At 42.2% G+C, this 24718-nt stretch overlaps 1 protein-coding gene across 3 annotated transcripts in view; it reads right to left on the minus strand.

Moving 5' to 3' along the window:
* Positions 1 to 4204: 4204 nt before the first annotated feature.
* DCTN5 (dynactin subunit 5) overlaps positions 4205 to 24718 on the minus strand; it is a 29152-nt gene continuing 8638 nt past the window's right edge. For 2 of the 3 annotated variants that reach the window (XM_081554518.1, XM_081554516.1), the window contains 4 exons: positions 17339 to 17457; positions 14236 to 14347; positions 8695 to 8797; positions 4205 to 5562 (listed from right to left, as the gene is read on the minus strand). In XM_081554518.1, coding sequence (XP_081410644.1) covers positions 5465 to 5562; positions 8695 to 8797; positions 14236 to 14347; positions 17339 to 17457 — 432 coding nt within the window. In that variant the 3' untranslated portion in view covers positions 4205 to 5464. Of the gene's footprint in view, positions 5563 to 8683; positions 8798 to 14235; positions 14348 to 17338; positions 17458 to 24718 lie in introns of all 3 variants that reach the window. The other variant, XM_081554517.1, reaches the window with a different exon arrangement.

The raw sequence follows: 24718 nt of genomic DNA on the forward strand, positions 1-24718 counted from the left end.
GGGATCTTCCTGACCCAGAGATCAAACCCGCATCTGCTGCGTTGGCAGGCGGATTCTTTACCACTGAGCCACCTGGGAAGCCCCTCCAGGCAGAGGAGCATCCTCTAAATGGCTCTTTCTTGAACACTCCACTTTGGTTAAGCAACTGTGCCCCCAATCCAGGCCCAGATACCCCTCAGGAGGTACTTCCCAAGACCAAGAATAATGAGAGACTGGACAGGAGGTAAGGCTGGGCAAGAAAGAAATCTGGAGAAGGGGAAAAGGTCTGAACTAGACACCTCAGAATCTTTCTGGCCCAGCACCCAGTCATCTCCTGTTCTGGTAAAATACAGACACCAGGCACCAGCTCCCAATCCATGTGGGTACGTGCCCCAGCCAATCAGTGAATCCCATCTTCCTGGCCACAGTGGTTACTTGAGGCTGGACACCTCATCCTGGACCAGTGATAGTCAGGTCCCCGGGCTTATCGGAGAAGGAGAGCGCTTTCTACCAATAACTGGAGCTGCAGGGTCACATTGTGAAGCCTGAAGAATGAAGCCAACTCAAAGGAAAGCAGAGCCAAGAGCTGAAGAGAGTCAGGTCCCTGGTGACCCTGTGAGTTCTGAGTCCTGGGATCCAGCTCAACGGCAGCTCTAGACTTGGCCTCATCAGCTACATGAGCTGATAATCCCCTCTCTGTCCTAAGCCAAATGGAAAGCGTCCCAACCCAGGTCTCTTCCACCTGCTCGCTCTTCTGGGAGTATTCTGAGGACAAAGAGACTTTTTTTCTCTGGGGTTAAAAAAGTAATTGTCTGGTGACAGATTGTCCCTGGGGTGAGAGCCACCATGGTGACAGAGTCCAGCTGGCTTTTCCTAGGATACACACGACTGTCAACACCTTTCAAGCAGTATCAGTCCATAATTAAAGACTCGCTTACTATTTATAGTAGCTAGTGTTTTGTCTTGCCAGCACCCTGTTTTGGAAATAGGCTTTGCTGTTTCTTTGTGATGGTGGGGACGGGGGAAAGGTCGTGACCCAGATCAGGTTAATTATAGCCATACACTCTTGGCCACAGGGGGCTCACAACAGCCCAATGAGAAACTTTCTTTGGAATTGTCCAAACTAGAACTGGAGGAAAGAAACCTTTCTTTCAGTGCCACCAAGCTGGGAGAATGCAAGTCTGGGGCTGTCAGCTGCCATGTGCCCTAATGCGTGGAGCAAGACCATGTGCAACAGGAGGAAAGGAACCAACACACAGGCCTGGAGAGTCTGCCTGCTGACTCTCAAGGTCCACTCTCTACCTCTCCTTTCTACTACCAGAACCTTTTTCCTCTGAGTTTTGGCTGCCCAGCTAGACACTAAATTTACAGCCTCCTGTGCAGTTACACGTGGTCATGTGACAAGAAAGTATGAGCCTGGGTGCATGATGACATCGTGGAGCCCGGCCACCTACCTCTGCTGGACCACTTGCCTATCCCTGCACTGTTAGGTCAGTGAAATTACCTTCTCTCTCATATTCAAATAGTCTTCTGTATTTTGATGGTTTCTTTGTTACCACAGTGCAGTCTAGATATCCACTAATGTAAAGAAGAAAAAGATATAAAAGCAAAGAGCCCTGTATCTCTGGATACGGTTGTCCCTACAATGATAGCTTATCACTTACAGAGTGCTTCTAAGTACCAGGAATTGCCCCTACTATTTACATGTAGTAAATACTACAGTTAATCCATTCCAACTCTATGGATCCCCACTGTTACATCCTATGATCCCCATTGTACAGCCTATGATGCGAAGGCACAGAGGGATTAAGTAACTTGCCCAGGGTTCACATTGCATTGCTTCTCAAGCTTCTCCTTTCCATAATTTGTTGTGTAAGCCAATATACCCCCTTTTTTTGCTTAAATTGGTTCAAGCTGGATTTATGCCACTTGCAACAAAGCGTTCAAATTAGATTTTTGTCTAGTCTAGTTTGTATATTCTTTTATAGCTTGCTAACTTATGCTACAGAACTGTAAGATACCATTTAATGGCTGCAAGCAGGACAATTCTTGCAAGAAACCAGCTCCCATTTAACTAGGAACACAGTCGTAGCTACAACAAGGCCCAGAGCCAGGAGACCACCTTCTCAGAGGGGGCACTAGGCTTCCTGCCTGTGGCAGACACTGCCAGATGGGTCAGCAATACCCAGTCCCAACCCTCTTCTCTTTGCCTGCCTGAAATGCCTTCTGTGCAGCAAAGGCTGGCCAAATGATTCCATCTGGGGCAATGAAAGATACTGGGCTTCCCTGGTAGCTCAGCTGGTAAAGAATCTGCTTGCAATGCAGGAGACCCTGGTTCAATTCCTGGGTCGGGAAGATCCCCTGGAGAAGGGATAGGCTACCCAACCCAGTATTCTTGGGCTTCCCTTGTGGCTCAGCTGGTAAAGAATCCGCCTGGAATGCGGGAGACCTGGGTTCAATCCCTGGGTTGGGAAGATCCCCTGGAGAAGGGAAAAGCTACCCACTCCAGTATTCTGGCCTGGAGAATTCCAGGGACTGTATAGTTCATGGGGTCCCAAAGAGTTGGACACAACTGAGCAATTTTCACTTTCACTTGCAAAAAGGTATTAGAACATGGAAGGATTCCTGCATAATGATTAAAAGTCTGAGCTCTAGGGCCAGAATGCCTAAATTCACCATTGTAGATGTAGAAATTTGGACAATTTATCTCTGCTCCTTAGGGAGAAAAACTGGACCTATCTCATAGATACTGTGAGGATTAAAGGCATCAATAAAGGAAAAGAACTCAAAAGAGGGAGATTTCCTGGGTGGTCCAGTGGCTAAGACTCCAAGCTTCCAATGCACAGTGCCTCAGTTCAATCCCTGGTCAGGGAACTACTAGATCCCACATGCCAAAACTGAGAGTTCACATGTTGCAACTAAAAACCACACATGCTTCAATGAAGACCGAAGATCCTGCATCCGTGCTGCAATTAAGACCCGGCAGAGACCAAAAAAAGAACTCAGAAGAGTACTTGGTACATGGTAAACAACATATATGTTAACAATTGCTATTTTTATCACCTGTATGTGCAAAAATGGAACAACCTCTAAGATATATTGTTAAGTAAAAGGAGAAAGATGTGGGATAGCACATCTGTATGAATACTGAGGCTGGTGTGGACGTGTGTATCTGTTCATGTCAAGCACAGACTAACCGTACGACAGACTGAAAATTATTCTGAGTGGTTGCCTGTGAGAAGGAGCATAGGACTGGATGCTGGATTGGCAAAATCTATTACATTGTACATCCTTTCTTTAGTAACTGGATAGGATTTTTGGAATTGTGTACTCAAATTACTTGGGCTTCCCTAGTGGCTCAGCAGTAAGGAATCCACCTGCGTTACAGGAGACGTGGGTTCGATCCCTGGGTCAGGAAGAGAAGGAAGGCCCGTTGGAGAAGGAAATGGTAACCCCCTCCAGTATTCCTGCCTGAGAAATCCCATGGACAAGAGGAGCCTGGAGGACTACAGTCCATGGGCCTGCAAAGAGTTGGACATGACTTAGCGACTTAATGACAACAGCTCAAATTACCTAAAGATTTTTAAAAGGCTCAGGAAAATAAACACCCCACTTTCTCTTAATTTTGGTTGTTCATCAACAAAATGGATAGTCAAAAAATTATGTCAGTTATAAAATAAATAAAAAAAGAAAACGGACAGTTAGTCACATCAAGTGGCAAGCTTCCTTTTGGAGGTATTCAAACACAGGCTGGAAGGGAATCTACCGGACACGTCCTGGAAGATTTCTCTAGGGGGCAAAAGGTTTGCCAAGGGCACATCTAAGCTCTGCCAACTCCAAGATCCTCCTTTTTGCTGGTCCAAAAAGATAAGGGAGCTGGGGGATATGGCTCCCCAAAAAGTTGCAACCATCACAGACTGCTGGCATGAGACGGAATGCAGTGGGCTGTCCCATCTCACCAGGGCAGAGCTTAAGAGCGTGGGCTGCAGAGCTAAACACATGAGTGTGACTCTTTCACCATGCTGATTAGACCAAGTTATCTAACATTTTTGAGTTTTTATCCTCACCAGTAAAGTGGCGATAACGTCCAGCTTATAGGGCTGGTGTGAGCTCTAAGTAGGCAAGTGACTATAAAGCCTGTAGGAGGACATCGGGAACACAGTGAGGTGCCCAAGGAAGACAGGTCGCCATTGCTGGAGGTGGACAGTGATCATCTTCAAATGACTTGTTTCATGTGTCATGCCTTTAATGTACAAACATAAAAAATAATAAACCAGAAAGCAGTTTTACATTGAACTAGCAAAGATGACTACATACAGTTCTTTTTGCAAACCCCAGACCGGATGTTAAGTCAAGACAGCTGCTGCTAGATTCTAACCTTTGAGGCTGAACTGTCCTACCCCATTCACAGCAGCACCAGAGCATCAGGCAAAGCCAACCTTTTCAGGCCTTCACTTCTAAGTCTTCCTACTAGAGCAGAATGGGAAGGGCTGAGATATTGCCACGAAGATAAGGACAGCACTGGCAACTTTGTCTACTCCATGGGGCTCCATGCCCCCAGAATGATTTTAAGAGGCCCCCATGTACATATGAGATTGGGCCCAAGTATAGATATTTTGGTCTGAATTGTGAGGTTTATGGCAAATGTAGTGTGGTTTGAATGGTTCCAGGCCAGGGAGCAAGTGTCACGAAGGCTACATCTCCAGTGAAATAAGGCATACACTGCTGCCCCTAAATACCATGAGACAAGGAGTGGCTGCCAGTCTAGTCCATCCACATGGGAGACTTAAACCTGGGACTTTGCAAAAATAAAATCTGGATGCTAAGGGATGCTTTCTGGATGCTTTCATTAAGCTTTTAGTGAAAGCCAAGGCCCTAGAATAGAATGCTAGAAAGTCTTTAATTATTCACCCCGAATTAAGATGATCAGGTTCTTTTGGAAAGAAGAGAAATACTAACCACCCTCCCTTCAAGTTTTAATAGCCAAGAGGAATCTGGGCTCTGAAAAGTGGCAAACACTTTTTTTTGCAGATGACAAGCAGCTGTGGCAACTGGCCAACTGCATGAGCAGCAGGGAAGCCAACAGTGACCCTGGCGAGTGGTGCTCACTGTGGCAGCTCATGGCACAGGCCACACAACCTCCCCGCTGGGACAGAGTGCCCTGCTCCATCCGGCTGTCCGCAAGGCCAAGGGGTGGGAGTGCTGGGAACAGATGAGTCTCTGCTCCCCACATCATGGTACAGAGTGACAGTGAATAGATACAGTGTTAGCACAGCATTTGGAGACAACCCTCCAGTCATTCTGTTATTAAAGTCTTAAGAGCTTAGAGCCTGGGAGGATTGAGAAATTCTAAAGAATGAAACCAAAAAAAAAAGAAGGTAGTAGGTGTCAGAGACACAAGAGCTCTTTGTAGATGCTGTCTGGCTCACTTTGTCCCCAAGTTCATCTTAGAGCTCAAGCAAATTCGAGACACAAGGCAAAGACATTAGACCTGTGTCAAGGGCAAAAACTTCTGGTAGTAGCTCTTGGTGACGTCAATCATCAGCTCCTGGGTACATTCTGGGAGCTCCCCTGAGAAGAGTCCTGGGGAAAGAAAGACCTAGTCAACCACAAGGAGCCAGAGGAGGCCCACATGCAGCTCTGACTTCTGCTGAAACCTCTAGAAGCCTTCTTTCTTTAGCTGCAAATGTCTAAATACTAGGTTTTCCATCTTTGGTGCTAACAGAATATTTCCTGACCATATATTCAAGATAATATGAATCTGTGTGTGGGGGGAGTAAGGGGGAATAATACTGTTCTCAAAATGCAGAAATATATTCCAAGTAAAAGAAGTTAGTACATTACTGAAGAGTTAAGGCAAATTTGACTACATCAGAGGCTGTTCCAGACAAGGATTCATCATCTATCCCCTGGATTCTGGGTGATGCCTGTGGGGCAAGCCAAGATGAGCGCTCTTCAGGGGAGAAACTGCCCTGCTATTCATACAATGAAACTTAATCCAAGGCCTGAGAAGTTACATATATTTGAATCATAGATGGGAGTAGAACAGAAATGCCCAAATAGACAAAAGATGGGGGAAACTTATTTAAGAATTTCTAGAAAAGAGGCACTCACACAGTATGTATTAGTATAAACTCACACAGATGTTTGAAGAGCAATGTAGGAATAACTAGTATAACTTAAAAGTTCATACCCTGTGACCTGATAATCCAACTTTTAAGAATTTATTCCACAGATAATCTTGCCCAATTGCACAATATAGATACAAAAGCATTAATGCAGCAAAGTCTCTAATTATGAAAAACCAACTATAACTTTTTTTGATCCATTATACCAGAGGATGATTAGTTATACCATGGGATATTTATGCAATGCAAACCCTGCAGCCATTAAAAGGAATGAGGTAAATTGCTCCATACTGACAAGAAAAGATGCCCAAGATATACTAAGGAAGCAAGTTTCCTAACAGAATAGAGAGTGTGATTCTATTTATATACATAAAATCAGTTTCATATTATATATACAAATACATACACATACATAAACACACATATGCATATACTCATAAACATACAAAAACACACACATATACTCTTGTATATATACAGAAAGAAAACAGGAATGAAAAAATGGTCTTAAAAAAATACATAACTCTCGCAGGCACCTTTTACAAATTAGCAGTGCATTAAGATTTCCAAATATATATTGAATCTGTACAGTATTTAATCAACTAAAAAAAAACTGGTACTCAACAATTAAAAATTCAGAAATATCACACAAAAATTCAGATTTTTAGCTCCTCATGAAACAACAGAAGTTCACATAATATCATGCCTGTATTCTTAAACATCTGTGATAGCCGATTACTTCAACCATTTATGAATTTTGTCTGGCTCCTGTGGGCATCTAAGTTTTTGGTTCCTAACTCAGAATCTTTCTAGATGCCTCGCCTTTCATTCTGGGGAGTCTTCCAAAAATATGCTAGTTTTCCTGCCACCCCACGCCTCTTGATTAAAGAGGGAGGTTGTCAACAGTAGTGTCTAGATGGTTAGCATCTGTTTGTGAAACTACATAAATAAACATGAGAAGTACCCTGCTAGTGCCAAAAGCACTAGACTCTAAACAAAGAGTCTTGGGAGCTCCGTGGTGGTCTAGCGGATTTGCTGCTTTCACTGCCCTGGCCCAGGTTCAGTGCCTGGTTGGGGAACTGAGACTGCAGAAGCTGAGTAGCCAAATAAAAATAAATAAATAAGGAGTCTTAAGTGTTTGTCAAAGCCTCCCCCCTAACCAGCACTGACACCCTGGACAATTCAATCTCTCCAGGCCTCAGTTTCCTCACCTACATGATGATCTTTAAGATCCCAGGCAGAACCTCCACACACAGAATTTACTGGGATTTCAAATACCTGGAAGTGCTTCCCTGCAATCTGCCATCAGGGCTCAAAGATCTAAGTTGGTTCTAAGGACCCTGAATAAGTTAAAAGAGATTAAACTATTTCTCCAACAACATACTTCTCACCTCAGACCAGATGCTTGTCTCACAACCACTCAAAACAATTAAGACTGTTCTGATCTAGCACTTGCTAAGAACTGTTAAACTGTTTCACAGTGGTAACTCAGTATGGGGAGAATTACTAAATGAGTCTCTTCCTCCTCTGCAAATGCAGAGATGCATGAAAGTGAAGAATGGCTCATTTCCTCCCCGAAGAATCTCAGTGGATGATTTTTGTATCTCTTTGAAATTCATATTCAATGATCTGAGTAATGAGATTTTTTTTTTATATTGGAAAAACAATCAAACCACCCAGTGGTTAGATACCATATACTGTCAAATCTCTGTCTTCATTATTATCTTCCATCTTTGAATCTGTCATGTACCTCTGTATGTTCTATGAGGTTTCCACTGAGTAAAACAATAGGTGGAAGAAAAGTGACTGTCTTGAGGTAGGGGTGGAGGAAGGTGAGATTTTCTTTTTCTTTTTGCTGCTTTTCGGTGTTTTCCAAGCTTTCTACAATGAGCATGGATTGCTTCTGTCTCCCCACATTTGTTATCTGCATCTCTTGAGCTCCATAAGGACTTTGCCTGTGGGCATTCCGTTGGCCAAAGTCAAATGACAATGTATTTGCTTTTCTCGGGTATCCAGAGCTCTCACTGGTCTTTGGCCATGTTTTATGGTAATTTTCAGTTAGGGCATTCCTGAGCAGGCAAGAAGTACAAGTTCAAACCCCCAACCATTGTGAGGGTAAGGCCATAATCTGGAGAGACTTTCTTTTTCCACCCAGAGCCCAGGCCAAGAGAGACACTCTTTTTTGTACTTTTCCTGTGTTGGGGGCAGATTCATCACCAACTTTTTACTGAGGGAAAGCCCTTCAAGAGGATTTCATTGCCCTGTGTGGATGCGAGGCTTTATCTCTCATCCCACATGAGGATCAAATCCTAAACCATACTACTATAGAGATGGTATCACCTGAAGCATCCTTGAAAGTCTGGATTTAGCTTCCTCTTTGCTACTGATCCCTAATAGTTTCCTTATGAATCCAATTATGCATGTAAAAAGATACAAGTTATATTTTGGATAGCATTTCTAGGTACTCTGTATCAGGACAGTATTTCAGTTAGCTAGACTAACATACTGTTAACAGACAGAAAATGCACGCATGACTTTTGTGAAAGAAAATAAACATGAGTTTTAATAATTAACACCCACAGGTTACCTGGGCAGCCTGAGAAGATGGTGAACGGTGGGACCACAGTTTCTGGGGGTAATACTGTGTTGTCGAGAATTTTGCAACAGTCTTTCAACACACACCGGCGCCCCTGAAATTAAAATCTTGTTAATAGGAAACAGACCAGGAAATGGGAATAAAAGCTGTCTTGTCTGCTGTGTTATCATTGTCGTTTAGTTTCCAAGTCATGTCTGCCTCTTTGCAACCCCATGGACTATAGCCCGTCAGGTTCCTCTGTCCACGGACCTCTCCAGGAAGGAATACTGGAGTAGGTTGCCGTTCCCTTCTCCAGGGGATCTTTCCAACCAGGGGATGGAACTCAAGTCTTCTGTGTTGCAGGCAGATTCCTTACTGTCTGAGCCACCAGGGAAGCCTATAATCATCATGGTCAGGGACAAAAGGATTGGCCACAATTTCTTACTGCAGATGGTACCCGACAAGCATGAGGTAAAAACGTTAGTGTGTGTGTGTCATGTGTGTGAGTGTGTGTGTGTTTAAATTTGAAGTGGGGGTTGTACACTAGGGACAGTTCAGGTTATCTTAGGCATTTCAGACTATATGAAATTTGACCTTCAAGAATTCTGTTTAATTTTCTTTGCTTTTACTCAGTGGATATCTGTTGTCGTGCTTGTCCGACACCCATTTCCCTTTCTTCTTGTAACAGAACTTATATTTTTGTTGGATACCCCCCCATCCCCATCTCAGTTCATGTGCTTCATCTCTCATCCCAAACTCTAAACCCCAAGCCTGGCCGCAGCCACTGGTTTAGGGAATTGGTGTATGAACTGATGATGAATCTCTATGTCAGGGCTTCTGCTGGGACTACTGGGAAAAGAAGCTCTTTCCAGTAAGGATTCTAGAGGATAGGAGAGAATCGTGGACCAGCCACTGGTTTCCATCACGAAAGGACCTGCCTGTGAGGCTTCCAGAGGAAAACAAAAACAGGAAGGAGATCAATTCACATGACATCAACTGAGATGTCAGTTGGAGCCATTTGTGTATGAAATTAGGATCTACTTCTGTAACCCTGGTTCATATTAGCCAGGATGTTTGCTCTGCACCTACCAGTTTAAGGTCTGTCTTTTTTCTCTTTTTTTAAAAGGTTTATTATTACTATCCTCTTCACTTTTTTTTAAGATTTATTTATTTACTCATTTATTTTTTTCTGCACTGGGTCTTTGTTGCTGTGCATGGGCTTCTTATTGCAGTGGCTTCTCTTGTGTTGTGGAGCAGGGGCTCTAGGCCCATGGGCTTCAATAGTTGCAGCTCATGACTCTAGAGCACAGGCTCAGTAGTTGTGACCGGTGGGTTTAGTCGCCCTGCGGCATGTAGGATCTTCCCAGACAAGGGATTGAATTCGTGTCTCCTGCATTGGCAGGTGGATTCTTTACCACTGGACCACCAGGGAAGCCCGTTTGTTCTTTTGTAAACTCCAACTGGACAAGTCTTGGGAAATTCTTCTGGATATGAAATTAACAGTTCACTTGTTCTGCCATGGGTAAGTGGTAGTTATTAGGTAGTCATTCAATTCTGCCATCACCCACAGCATTTTGGGGGCAAGAAATAAGGTTTGGGAGAGTCATGTGTTTCATGACTTAAGGAAAAGGAGACACTTCTATATATGGTTAAAGCTATATCTCAGATGCCTTCCGCTTGGCATCTCCCTTAGCAAGAAAAACCACAGATATGCAGATGATATCACTCTAATGGCAGAAAGCAAAGAGGAACTAAAGAGCCTCTTGATGAGGGTAAAGGAGGAGAGTGAAAAACCCGGCCTAAAACCCAATATTAAAAAACTAAGATCATGGCATCTGGTCCCGATCCTTTATGGCAAACAGAAGGGGAAAAGGTAGAAGCAGTGACAGATTTCCTCTTCTTGGGCTCTAAAATCATGCAGATGGTGACTGCAGCCATGAAATTAGAAAAAGATTGCTTCTTGGCAGGAAAGCTATAACAAACCTAGACAGTGTGCTTAAAAAGCAAAGACATCACTTTGCTGACAAAGGTCCATATAGTCAAGGCTGTGGTCTTTACAGTAGTCACATACAGATATGAGAGCTGGACAATAAAGAAGGCAGAGGTGCTGAAGAATTGATGCTTTCAAACCGTGGTGCTAGAGAAGACTCTTGAGAGTCCCTTGGAAAGCAAGGAGATCAAACCAGTCAATCTTAAAGGAAATCAATCCTGAATATTCATTGGAAGGACTGATGCCGAAGCTGAAACTCCAATACTTTGGCCACTTGATGTGAAGAGCTGACTCATTGGAAAAGACCCTGATGCTGGGTAAGACTGAAGGCAGAAAGAGAAGAGGGTGACAGATGATGAGATGGTTGGATGGCATCACCGATTCAATGGACATGAACTTGGGCAAACTCCAGAAGATGGTGAGGGACAGGGAAGCCTGACATACTGCAGTCCACAGTGTTGAGAAGAGTCAGACACGACTTGGCAACTGAACAACATGTCTCAGACGATTTGCTGAGTAAAAGTCTCGGTCTTTACAAGCTGCATTTACATCATCCAAGCCTATAGTTCACTTGTGTTCTGGTCAGAATATCAGATAAAACATACTGGGCTGAGGATGTGGAACACATAACAAATACCAAGATAATGCTAACGCACCTAGATCGCAGACTTTGCCAAAGAATAGGAAACATACTTTGACTTCATTGTGTTCAAATTTTCTCCCAGTATTAAATACCTAAATCTTATGTATGTCCAAGAGCTCCTGGATAGATTGCCAAATGAATTTTTTAAAAAGCTTATATCTCTAAGCTCTGAATTTCTTCAGGAGCTAACTAAATTGTCTCCAGCTGGGTGGATAATAGCCAAGTTGGGCCACATCTTTAGGTCAGAAGCAAGTTATGACTGCAGAGCTTCAATTCTTGGAAAACTCTCTTCCATGAATCACCTGTTATTGGTAATATCAAAAATGGAGCAGATGGCCAGCTCCCCTGGTGACTCCCAAATTAACTCAAAGATTCTCTAAGATGCTGAGGCTCCTAAAAACTCAGACCAAGCACGTGGGGCACTGAGCAAAAGGAAACAAGGTGCTGCATATGGCAGGATACACTCATAGACAGGGATCCACTGACAAAGGGCCCTGGAAAAGAAGAGCAGCGGAAATGAGCCTTCCCACCGTGTACCCTGGTCACCACACAGCCTGAGGGCACCTGCTTGTCTCAAGTTAGCCATTCTGCCCGCTCAGAGAAATGTGCTCATCTGGGTTTCACAGAATTCTGGGTAAACTGATCAATTCTACGGCAGCAAAGTAAAAAATGCAGGTACTTCTTAGGCATGAATGAGTTGGCAATAGCTGAGGAGGTAAAGAGCTGTAACTGCTTCTTTATTCTTTCCTGGAGAACTTTTCAAAAACGAGTTAAGAACTACATGTTGCTGGTATTACAGCTACCCTTATCCTTTTTTGCTGTTTTCTTTTTTCTTCCTTTTTTTCTTTTGTTTGGTTGCACTGCATGGCATGTGGGATCTTAGTTTTCCGACCAGGGATCAAACTTGTGCTCCCTGTATTGGGAGCGTGGTGTCTTAACCACTGGACTACCAGGGAAGTTCCATATCTCTTTATGCAAGTTATTTAGCAATTTATTTCCATCCTGTGAAACAGCATATAAAACCAAGCCTGCCGGGATGCTGTTAAGATTAAAGATAAATGTAAAACTCAAGGCATGATAACAGTTGACCACGTAATGCCTGTTAGGCTTTTCCTGAAGACTTTTGGGCAATTCTGATTAACACTCACACCTTCCCATATCCAAGCAGAAGTTACAGTACTACATGAAATGCTACAGGAAGTATCCATGTATCATGGGGACAGCTGGATTCTAAAAGAGTTCCTACTAGCTTTGAGATTCTCAAAGCATCTTTCTCCTGAGATTACTCCTGAGAATTTGTAAAGGCTCAGCAAATAAGTACACCCAACACTGAACAATGACAATACCAGGAGTTGATGCACTGAAAAGTGATACAAAAAGCAGAACGCCAAAGAATAGGACTAGAATTTCCTAAAGCATTGGGAATAGCATTTGGATATTAACCATTCAGACTTCTGGCTCTGGACCTAAAGGACTAGGCTACTATGCTGATGTCTTCACATCACTGAGGAAAATATCAGAAAAACTCAGCTGTGGTTTGGAAAGTCTGCTCCAGTCAAGCAGTTAGCAAGGAAAGAGGATGGATTTCACTATCTTCTCCCTTTCCTCAATATCAGACTGAACCAAAGACATTCTGTCTCTAATACATATTAAGAAACTCCTCTGGAGAATATTTGGCAAAACAACTGCTTCCCTTAATTCTGAATAACAAGTCAGACTGGAATGTTTTTCTCAGCAATGTGTTTCTCCACTGCACTGTCCACCTTTGCTGTAGCCTCATGGCTCCTGGAAAGTGACTGCATGGTTTCTGTGGATTTTCTGATACTTTAGGGTCTGAGTCTTATCCAGAGCAGAGAGCTGACTCTGTTGTTAATAGGATCAACCATTTAAAAACAGGAAAGGGGTCTTGGCTTTTCCCAGAATCTGAGGGACAAATATAAAATGTAGGAAATATATTTTCCCTGGAAATTTAGGGAGTTTGCCTCTGATCATTCTCACTCAGGATGGACTCAGAAATCCTAACTGAAATCAACCTCTTCATCTAAGAAATATCAAGAAATTCAGCCTTGGAAAGCTTTGGCTGGGTTAATGTTTGGCATTAACAAACTAATGCGGCACCTGTGGACCTGTGTCCTACAGGTTCTGCTGAGCGAGGGGCCTGCTAGCACCTGGCAGGTCCAGCATCTTGAACTATGTGCAGCTCCTTTAACGTCATGCCCTTTGGTGAGTGTGACCCTTTCACATGCCAATCTCTCCCCTGAAACACTCTCTCTCCTCTTGTCTATGAGCCAATTTTGATTCACCCTTCAAGATCCCCTCACCCCACTAGACTGTAAGATTCTTAAGGTGAGCTGACAGGTAGGCCACATAGCGGCATGACTATTCATACCACTAGGGCTCAAATTCTAACTCTAGCATTTACTAGCCTTGTCAAACCCCCTAATATCAAAGGTCTTCAGTCTCCTCATCTGAAAATAGGGATAATTACAATCTATCATCCTTGGATGGTTGTGAGGATTAAATAAAATAACCAAAGGAAAGAATTTAACATCATATAGAAAAGATTCCATAAAGGTTAGCCATGATTACTAATGCTTAGGAAGAATTCCAAATTTAATAACAATTCTGGGAGTTCCCTGGTGGTCCAGTGGCTAAGACTCCACAGTCTGAATGCAGGGGGCCCCAGGTTCAATCCCTGGTCAGGGAACTAGATCCCACATGCTGCAACTAAGACCTGGCACAGCCTAAATAAATAAATAAATAAATATTAAAAAAATAATAATAATAACAATTCTGGTAAACTAGTAGATCAGAAAAAACTTCAACCCTGCTTGATGACAGAAGCAAAGGCCCACTGATGGGAGGGACAGGAGCTCAAAGGGGAGTGAGGCTGCTCAGGCAGCCAAGTCCGCATACTCACAATCACACAATTCTTGCCAACGTGAACGTAAGAGCCAATCTGAGCTGCGTTGACCACACAATCTTCCTCAATAAAGACGTGGTCCCCAATATGTAAAGGAAAAAATGCAACGCTATAGAAGAAAAAGAAGAGAACAAAGAACAGTTAAGGTGATGTACTTCTGGTCAAGGTTTATAGAACTAAAGATCATAACTGCAACTCCATCTTATCTTAATAAGACTGCTCCTAGCAAGGAAAGAATCCTCACGTTTGAGGAATTCTGTAACACTGAAGAAGATGCATGTGACTACTAAACCAAAATCAGAAATATTAGACTATAGAAATGTGCAAGGAAATAGCAAAAGAGTAAGGACAAGGCCTTCAAAGTTAGAAAAGCTAGCATCAAATAAAAACAAATGAGTGTTTTGCTCATTCTAGCCTCCTCTGAAAATGCCCACAGATCACATTTTCATTAATCTGCTCTATAATGCTTCAGGGGACTGATGTAAGGTTCATGGGATATAATTCCCAACATGCTGAAAATTTATATTGTCTGGTTTTACTGGGTATCTACTATATGCCTGACTCTATGCTAGGAATTGGGGAATACAATGGCGAGCAAAAGGGACATGATCCTGCCCATGAGGAGATTACAATCAGGAGAAGAGAGATTAAATAAATGATTAAATAAGTAATTAGTTACAACTGTGATAAGTGCTACAGAGGAAAAATAACACATCATGAGGGCATGACACAGAGACTTTATTCAGACTGGAGGTTTGGTAAAAGCTTAATTGAAAGTGACATTTAAGCCAAGACTTAAGGAGTTAGTAGGGTTTCTCTAGACTTGTGACATCATTCCCATTCTCCAGGACTCCTCAAATGTAACTGACAGTGGTCTGTGATCATACTTCCAAGAAATTTCAGTACTTGGGATGTAAAATATTTGGACTAGAACTAAAACAAAGCAGCTGTATACTCACTGGCTCTTTCCAGTCCTGTGTTCTATTTTGTCAGGAATATTTTATCAGAGAGATACCTGTCTTCCACACACCTATAACTTATTTAAATCTTCCTTAATTCATTTGCATTTTAGTCTAGACCCCTTGGGTAACAATGGATTCCTTAATTTTACCATAGTCTACAGCAGGCTGTCAACTCTTCAATTTTAAACTGAAAATTCAAAACTCTACTCTCATCTGGTTTTGGTATTGAGACATACAGGGGAAGAAATCGACATTCACCTTCTATGCATGTGTTGCTACTTACACTTTCATATTTATGTATTTCTCGTGCGGACTATTTTTTAACTTTTTGTTTTATATTGGAATATAGCCAATTAACAATTTTGTGATAGTTTCAGGTAGACAACAAAGGGACACAGCCATACACATATATATATCCATTCTCCCCTAAACTCCCCTGCCATCCACGCTGCCCCATGTGGACTATTCTTATTTACACATCCTTCCATTCACCAGTAAGCCCCTTGTTCATTTTCAGCCTTCTTCCTATATCCAGCCCAATAATGACTTTATCAGGAAGTGGAGTCAACAATTCTGGCAGAGCATCAGTCACTGTATGAAATCATGAAAAGGCACCACGAGGTTTTCTGGCTTTCCCTCAAGCACCTTCTGAATTAATGAGCAAATGTTTTCATTTGAATTTTGTATGATATACAATGACTCCCTGCTCCAATTCTTGTACGTAATGAAATGCTGGAGTCCAGCATCACTACAGGAAATGCAGACGATTCCTGCATGATATACATTCAAGTATTATTGTCTGAATTAACTGCCCTCTTCTGTTCCTCCCTAACCGTGTTCATACCCCAGGGTCAGGCGGACCCCATTATATAGTGGCTATCCTGTTGCAGCATTATATTCTACAGTAGTTGTTTATTCAATCATTTTTACCACAAGGTGGTGGTGATTGTTGTTGTTTTAACTGAGGTATAGTTAATTTTACGTAAGTTTCAGGTGTACAACATAGTGGTTCACAATTTTAGAGGTTATATTCCATTTATAGTTATTATAAAATATTAGGTATATTTCCTATGCTGTATAATATATCTTTGTTGCTTATTTATTTTATATGCAGTAGTCTGTATACCTGTCCTTCTTAATACCCGTCCCCTATCTCACCCCTTACCCTCCCACTGGTAACCCTAGATTGTTCTAAACATCTGTGAGTCTCTCTTTTTTGTTACATTCACTTGTTTGTTTTATTTCTAACACTAGGTTTTGAGACCCCATTTTATCCATCTTTTATATGCCCAGATTATAACCTAGTGACTGGCATAAAGAAAACACTCAATAAATAATTGTTGAATTATTGGATGGAAAGTGGACGGTGCCATGGGTAGGAGCCAGGAGGGCAAACAGAGAGGGAGGCAAAGGGAATACTACCATATCAAGCACAGTGGGCGGTCTTCCTGCCCTGTTCACATTTTTTCTTTGATAATCCTTATTCCCACTGAGAGGTCAGTGGGCCTGACTTGACATTACCCTCTGGGTCAAAGCTGTTTAGACCAGGGGTGGGCACCTAACTGAAACTAAGCCAATCAGATTCGCTCTACCAAGATTTTGTTAACAGGACAATTTAAAATCTCTGATTTGTGAAGTGATGTAATTAAAGGGCTGAGGCAGCAAAGTTGGCTCCAGGAGAAAAGTGGGACAATACAGCAGGAAGAAAAAAGAGGGAAGAGGAAGTACAGAGAGAAGGATAGATAAGAAAGAGTAGACTCTCAGGGGCAGAGTAGCAGACAGACAGATGGCGGTCTTGGTTCTGGCTGGCTGTCCAGCTCCAGGTTCCAGTCCCTTGTGAAACCTGGCCCCCTTTTTCTACCCTGAAATTCCATCAAATATGCCTGTGTCTGTTTAATCAGAAGCACTCCCCCCAACACCTCACCCCTGCTTTTGCCAGCTTAAGTGGATTGTTTCTGGCAACTAACCACCAACTAGACTAAGACGACCACCACCAACTGTGCTCATTATGGTGTGTTCTCACTCAGTGCTCCAAACAAAAGTACAGACCTGCTCCTTCCCTCATGACTCAATGCATGGATTTCACCACCAGAAGCAGCATCTTGCCCAAGACTGAAACAAATGATTAAATTACATACCCTTTGCTGAATTTCTTGAATGGTGGCCTTATGACACTCCGACTTTTCACAACACAATGACGTCCAACTCTTACATTTGCCAGATCACCTCGGATAATACAGTCATTCATCACAATGGTCTATAAAACAAAGCAGCGTATTTTTAAAATTTATTTTAATTGGAGGATAATCGCTTTACAACGTTGTGTCTGTTTCTACTGTAGAACAACGTGAATCAGCTTAAGTATACCTATATTCCTTCTCTCTTGGGCCTCCCTGCCACCCTCACAATCGTACTTCTCTAGGTCATCACAGAGCACCGAGCTGAGCTCCCTGTATTATACAGCAGTTTCCCACTAGCTATCTATTTTACAGATAGTAGTGTATATATGTTAATGCTACTCTCCCAATTCGTCTCACCCTCTCCTTTCCCCATGTCTACAAGTCTGTTCTCTACACCTGTGTCTGTATTCCTATCCTGCAAACAGGCTCACCAGTACCATTTTTCTAAAGTCCCTATATATGCATTAATATACGCTATTTGTTTTTCTCTTTCTGACTTACTTCACTCTGTATGACAGACTCTAGGTTCATCCATCTCACTACAACTGACTCAATTTTGCTCCTTTTTATAGCTGAGTAGTATTGCATTGTATAAATATACAAACTTCTTTATACATTCGTCTGTTGATGGACATCTAGGTTGCTTCCATGTCCTGGCTGGCTATTGTAAACAGTGCTACAATGAAAACTGGGATACATGTGTCTTTTTGAATTAGTTTTCTCAAGGTATATATGCCCAAGTGGGATTGCTGGGTCATATGACAGTTTTATTCCTAGTCTTTAAAGGAACCTCCATGTTGTTCTCCATAGTGGCTGTATCATTTTACTTTCCCACCAACAGTGCAAGAGGGTTCCCTTTTCCCCACATCCTTTCCAACATTTACTGTTTGTAGATTTTTGGGTGATGGCCATTCTGACTGGTGTGAGGTGATATTTCAGGGTTGTTTTGATTTGCAGTTCTCTAATAATGAGTGGTTTGCCTTGGAAACGAACAGAGATCATTGTCATTTTTGAGTTTGCCTCCAAGTACTGCATTTTGGACTCTTTTGTTGAATATGAGGGGGTAATCCATTTCTTCTAAGGGATTCTTGCCCACAGTAGTAGATACAATGGTCATCTGAATTAAATTCGCCAATTCCTATTCATTTTAGTTCAATGATTCCTAAAATGTCAGTGTTCACTCTTGCCATCTCTTGCTTGACCAATTTACCTTGATTCATGGACCTAACATTCCAAGTTCCTATGCAATATTGTTCTTTACAGCACTGGACTTCACTTTCAGCACCAGATCCATCCACATCTTAGTAATGTTTCCAGGTTGGCCCAGCCTCTTCATACTTTATAGAGCTGTTCCTCCGCTCTTCCCTAGTAGCATATTGTACAGCTACCAACTTGGGCGGGCTCATCTTCTGGTGTCATATCTTTTTGCCTTTTCATTGTGTTTACATTCAACATCACAGTAATCCAAGTCTATGCCCCAATCACTAATGTCAAAGAAGCTGAACAGTTCTATGAAGATCTACAACACCTTCTAGAACTAACACCAAAAAAGATGTCCTTTTCATTATAGAGGACTGGAATGCAAAAGTAGGAAGCCAAGAGATACCTGGAGTAACAGGCTCATTTGGCTTTGGAATACAAAATGAAGCAAGGCAATGATTAACAGAATTTTGCCAAGAGAATGCACTGCTCATAACAAACACCCTCTTCCAACAATACAAGAGACGACTCTACATAGGGAAATTATCAGATGATGGTCAATACCAAAGTCAGACTGATTATATCCTTTGCAGCCGAAGACAGAGCTACATACAGTCAGCAAAAACAAGACCTGGAGCTGACTGTGGCTCAGATCATCAGCTCCTTACTACAAAATTCAGGCTCAAGTTGAAGAAAATAGGGAAAACCACTAGGTCATTCAGGTATGACCTTTATCAAATTCCTTATGATTATACAGTGGAGGTGATGAATAGATTCAAGGGATTAGATCTGGTAAACAGGGTGCCTGAAGAACTATGGATGGAGGTTCGCAACACTGTACAGGAGATGGTGACCAAAACCATCCCCAAGAATAAGAAATGCAAGAAGGCAAAGTGGTTGTCTGAGGAAGTCTTACAAGTAGCTGAGAAAAGAAGAGAAGCAAAAGGCAAAGGAGAAAAGGAAAGATATACCCAACTGAAGGCAGAGTTCCAGAGAATAGCAAGGAGAGATAAGAAAGCCTTCTTAAGTGAACAATGCAAAGACATAGAGGAAAACAATAGAATGGGAAAGACTAGAGATCTCTTCAAGAAAACTGGAGATACCAGTGGAATATTTCCTGGAAAGATGGGAACCATAAACAACAGAAACAGCAAAGACCTAATAAAAGCAGAAGAGATTAAGAACAGGGGGCAAGAATACACAGAAGAACTGTACAAAAAAGGCCTCAGTGACCTGGATAATCATGATAGTGTGGTCACTCACCTAGAGCCAAACATCCTGGAGTGTGAAGTCAAGTGGGCCTTAGGAAGCATTACTACGAACAAAGCTAGTAGAGGTGATGGAATTCCAGTTGAGCTATTTAAAATTCTAAAGTTGATGCTGTTAAAGTACTGCACTCAATATGTTAGCAAATTTGGAAAACTCAGCAGTGGCCACAGGACTGGAAAAGGTCCGTTTTCATTCCAATCTCAAAGAAGGGCAAAGCCAAAGAAAGTTCAAATTACCATACAGTTGCATTCATTTTCACATGTTAGCAAGATTAGGCTCAAAATCCTTCAAGCTAGGCTTCAGCAGTATGTGAACCAAGAACTTCCAGATGTACAAGCTGGATTTAGAAAACAGAGAAGAACCAGATCAAATTTTCAACATCTGTGGCTAATAGAAAAAGCAAGGGAATTCCAAAGAGCAACTATTTCTGCTTTATTGACTACACTAAAGCCTTTGACTGTGTGGATCATAACAAACTCTGGAAACTTCTTCAAGAGACGGGAATACCAGACCACCTTACCTGCCTCCTGAGAAACCTGCATATAGGTCAAGAAGCAACAGTTGGATCCGGACATGGAACAACAGACTGATTCCAAGTGTGAAAGGAGTACGTAAAGGCTGTATACTTTCGCCCTGCTTATTTAACTTATATGCAGAGTATATCATGTGAAAGGCCAGGCTGGATTACTCACAGGCTGGACTCAAGACTGCTGGGAATAATATCAACAACCTCAGATATGCAGTTGATAACACTTTAATGGCAGAAAGCAAAAAGAAACTAAAGCACCTCTTGATGAAGGTTAAAGAGGAGTGAAAAAGCTGGCTTAAAAGAAGATCATAGCATCTGGTCCCATCACTTCATGGCAAATAGATGGGGAAAAAGTGGCTTGGGCTCCAAAATTACTGTGGACAGTGACTGCAGCCATGAAACTAAAAGACGCGTGCCCCTTGGAAGAAAATCTATGACACACCTAGACAGTGTATTAAAAAGCAGAGACATCACTTTGCCAACAAGGTCTGTATAGTCAAAGCTATGGTTTTTCCAGAAGTCATGTATGGATATGAGAGTTGGACCATAAATAAGGCTGAGCACCAAAGAACTGATGTTTTTCAACTGTGATGTTGCAGAAGACTCTTGAGATTCCCTTGGACAGCAAGGAGGTTAAATCAGTCAACCCTAAAGGAAATCAATCCTGAGTATTCATTGGAAGGACTGATGCTGAAGCTGAAGCCCCAATACTTTGGCCACCTGATGCGAAGAGCTGACTCATTAGAAAAGACCCTGATGCTAGGAAGGATTGACAGCAGGAGGAGAAGAAGGCAACAGAGGATGAGATGGTTGGATGGCATCACTGACTCAATGGACGTAAGTTTGAGCAAACTGAGGGAGACAGTGAAGGACAAAGAAGCCTGGCATGCTACAGTTCATGGGGTTGCAAAGAGTTGGATACAACTTAGTGACTGAACAACAATAACAACAATAATGAATGATGTTGAGCATCTTTCCTTCCGTTTGCTGGCCATCTGTGTGTCTTCTTTGCAGAAATGTCTGTTTAGGTCTTCCGCCCCAATTTTTTATTGGGTTGCTTGTTTTTCTGAGAGTGAGCTGCACAAGCTGCTTGTATCTTTTGGAAATCAATCTTTTATCACTTGCTTTGGTTGCAATTATTTTCTCCCATTCTGAGGGTTTCTTTTTATCTTGTTTATAGTTTCCTTTGCTGTGCAGAAGCTTTTAAGTTTAATTAGGTCTCATTTGTTTATTTTTGTTTTTATTTCCATTACTCTAGGAGGGGGGTCAAAGAGGAAACAAAGCATATTTTACAGAGCCTAAAACATAACAAAAAAGAGCGGGAAACAAGACACCCTGAGAGTTACGCTATACTCCACTGAATCACATGTTCTGTCAAAGGGGATTAAGGTAAAGAGAACTGCCCTCATAAAGCTGACTGTTTTTCCAAGATGTTCCCAGTACATCACAAGCTTTGCCCTTACAATTCCATGAATAGGACTCAATGGATGGACAAATATTTATTGGATACCTATAGCATTCCTGGTTTATGCACCTCCTCAGATGCACTCATTCTACCTGCCCTCATGCCCTGGCTGCTTGCTCAGGAAGAATCACAGCTGCTCCCACCTTTGTCTAATCTCCTAACACTACTCACTGCCTGCAGCTTCATGTTCCCGGGGTAAATCCACTGACGTTCTTTTTCCTTTCCCAATTTCTGGACTCAGATTACATGCTTCACTCCAGGATACGATACATGGCTTCCCTAGACATTGCCAGGAGGGGCTGAATAACATAAACCAGAAATTGGGGGGAATTAATGCCCCACACTTGGTAAAGAGCAGTTATTCTTGAAGTGTCTGTTGAATAAATGAGGTTAAAAAGTGCATGTGGGGCCTCCCTGGTGGTCCAGTGGTTAAGAATCCACCTTAAAATACAAAGGACACCAGTTCGTTCTCTAGTCCAGAAAGATCCCACATGCTGCAGAGCAACTAAGCCCATGGGACACAACTACTGAGCCAGCAGCACTCTAGAGTCCACCAGCCACAACTACTGAGCCCACATGCCTAGAGTCTGTGCTCCCCAACTAGAGCAGCCACTGAAATGAGAAGCCTGCGTACCACAACTAGAAAGAAGCCCCCACTCATTATAACTAGAGAAGCCCACGTCAGCCACGAAGACTCACCACAACCAAAAATAAAATAAATAAGTAAAAAATCTAAAAAAAGTGCATGTGGCTGGGGTTGCAGCTGAGAAAATAAGCAAGGACCAGATCATGAGGAATTATGTATGCTGATTACAGAAGTTTAGACTTCTTTTCCATAGAGAATATAAGGAATCAATGAAAGATTTTAAGCGAAGGATTAACACAACTGAAGCTTCATTTTAGAAATATTACTCTGGAAGCAGAGCCAACTCATTGGAAAAGACCCTGATGCTGGGAAAGATTGAAGGCAAAAGGAGAAGAGGGCAGGCGAGGATGAGACGGTTGGATAGCAGCACCGATTCAATGGACATAAACTTGGATGAACTCTGGGAGATGGTTAGGGATAGGGAGGCCTGGCGTGCTGCAGTCCATGGGGTCACAAAGAGTTGGACATGACTTAGCAACTGAGCAACAACAACAAAATTATACTTGCAATTTGCTGTAAAATATTCCACTCCAAAACTGGTTTGAATTTGGCAGGTGAGTATAGAAATGAAGGAAGAATGCCAGAATACTGCTAGCTGTAGAAGCCAGTGAATAAACACATAGGGACTCATTCTACGTCTTTTTTACTGTCCTAAAAGTTTCAAATAATACTGCTCATCTATACAAAGTAATGAGGGGATCGCTTCTCGGCCTTTTGGCTAAGATAAGTGTAGTACAAAGTAATGAGGGAGTTCCTTGGTGGACTAGTAGTTAGGATTCCAGGTTTTCACTGCCACGGCCTATCCTACAAGCCATATGGCGCAGCAGAAAAAAAAAAAAAAAAGTTTAAAAAATAATGAACTATTGGGTTGGCCAATAAGTTCATTTGGGTTTTCCCATAGGATGTAACAGAAAAACTCGAACTTGTTGGCCAACCCAATTCTAATCCATGAATATATCCAATGACATGGATATATCTCAAAAACATTATGCTGAGTGAAAGAAGTCTGACTCCCAAAATAGTACATGATTCCAATTACAGGAAACTCTAGAAAATGCAAAACTAATCTATATTAGTTTTACAAAGGATACCCAGGTGGCTTGACTGCAGAGAGGCAGAACAAGTAGAGTGATGGGAATATTTTATATCGTGACTGTGGTACTAGTTGCATAGATGTCCACATCAGCCAAAACTCATCCAACTGCATATTTAAAATGGGTACATTTTACTGTATGTAATATACCTAAATAAAAATTATTTTTTAATGTTCCATTATAAAATATTTAAAAGGAAAAAAAGAGATTCTATATGACTTGGTCATTGTTTAGACGCTGGGCAAGAAAAAGAGAATCTAGGACAAGTGAGAAATTCTGGGGATTTGATGATTAAATTCAATTTTGAAATGTGGAGTTTGAGGGTCCTTTGGGATGACCAACAGGCAGCTGTGAATAAAGGTCTGGGGCTCAAGACAGAAGGTCAGGGTAGAGAGGTAGATGGAAACACCTCAAATATATGTGAATTTAGATAAATCACTGGCCAGAACACCAGGCTCTGAGAAGATACTAAAACAGAAATGCGCTCACGCCTGAAAGAGCCGACCAATCTGACCTGCATATGTTCAGCCTATAAAACCCCCATCGGCAAAAAGAAACCTTCACATCTGCTGCTGATCGTAAACTATTACAGTTCCTCTTGGTTTTTGTTTCTTTTTGGCCAAGCCTTACAGCTTGTGAGATCTTAGTTCCCTGACCAGGGACTGAACCCTAGCCCCAGTAGTGAAAATACTGAGTCCTAACCACTGGTCCCCTCTTCACGGATCACTGCCTTGTCATGGTGAAGGGGCTTGTGTAACTCAATGAAGCTATGAGCTATGCCATGTAGGGCCACCCAAGACAGAAGGGTCACAGTGGAGAGTTCTGACAAAATGTGATCCATTGGAGGGAACGGCAAACCACTCCAGTATACTTGCTGTTTACACCTCATGAACTGTCTAAAAAGACAAAAAGATGTAACACTGAAAGATGAGTCCCCCACGTTGCAACGTGTCCAATTTGCTACTGGGAAAGAGTGGAAGACAACTACCAGAAAGAATGAAGCCGCTGGGCCAAAGCGGAAACAATGCTCAGTTTGGATGTGTCTGGTGATGAAAGTAAAATCCGATGCTGCAAAGAACAATACTGCATAGGAACCTGGAACATTAGGCCTATGAATCAAGGTAAATTGGACATG

This window comes from Giraffa tippelskirchi, chromosome 13 (genome assembly GCF_054371585.1).
Source record: "Giraffa tippelskirchi isolate mGirTip1 chromosome 13, T2T-mGirTip1v1.2.pri, whole genome shotgun sequence".
In the NCBI taxonomy this organism is placed as follows: Eukaryota; Metazoa; Chordata; class Mammalia; order Artiodactyla; family Giraffidae; genus Giraffa; species Giraffa tippelskirchi.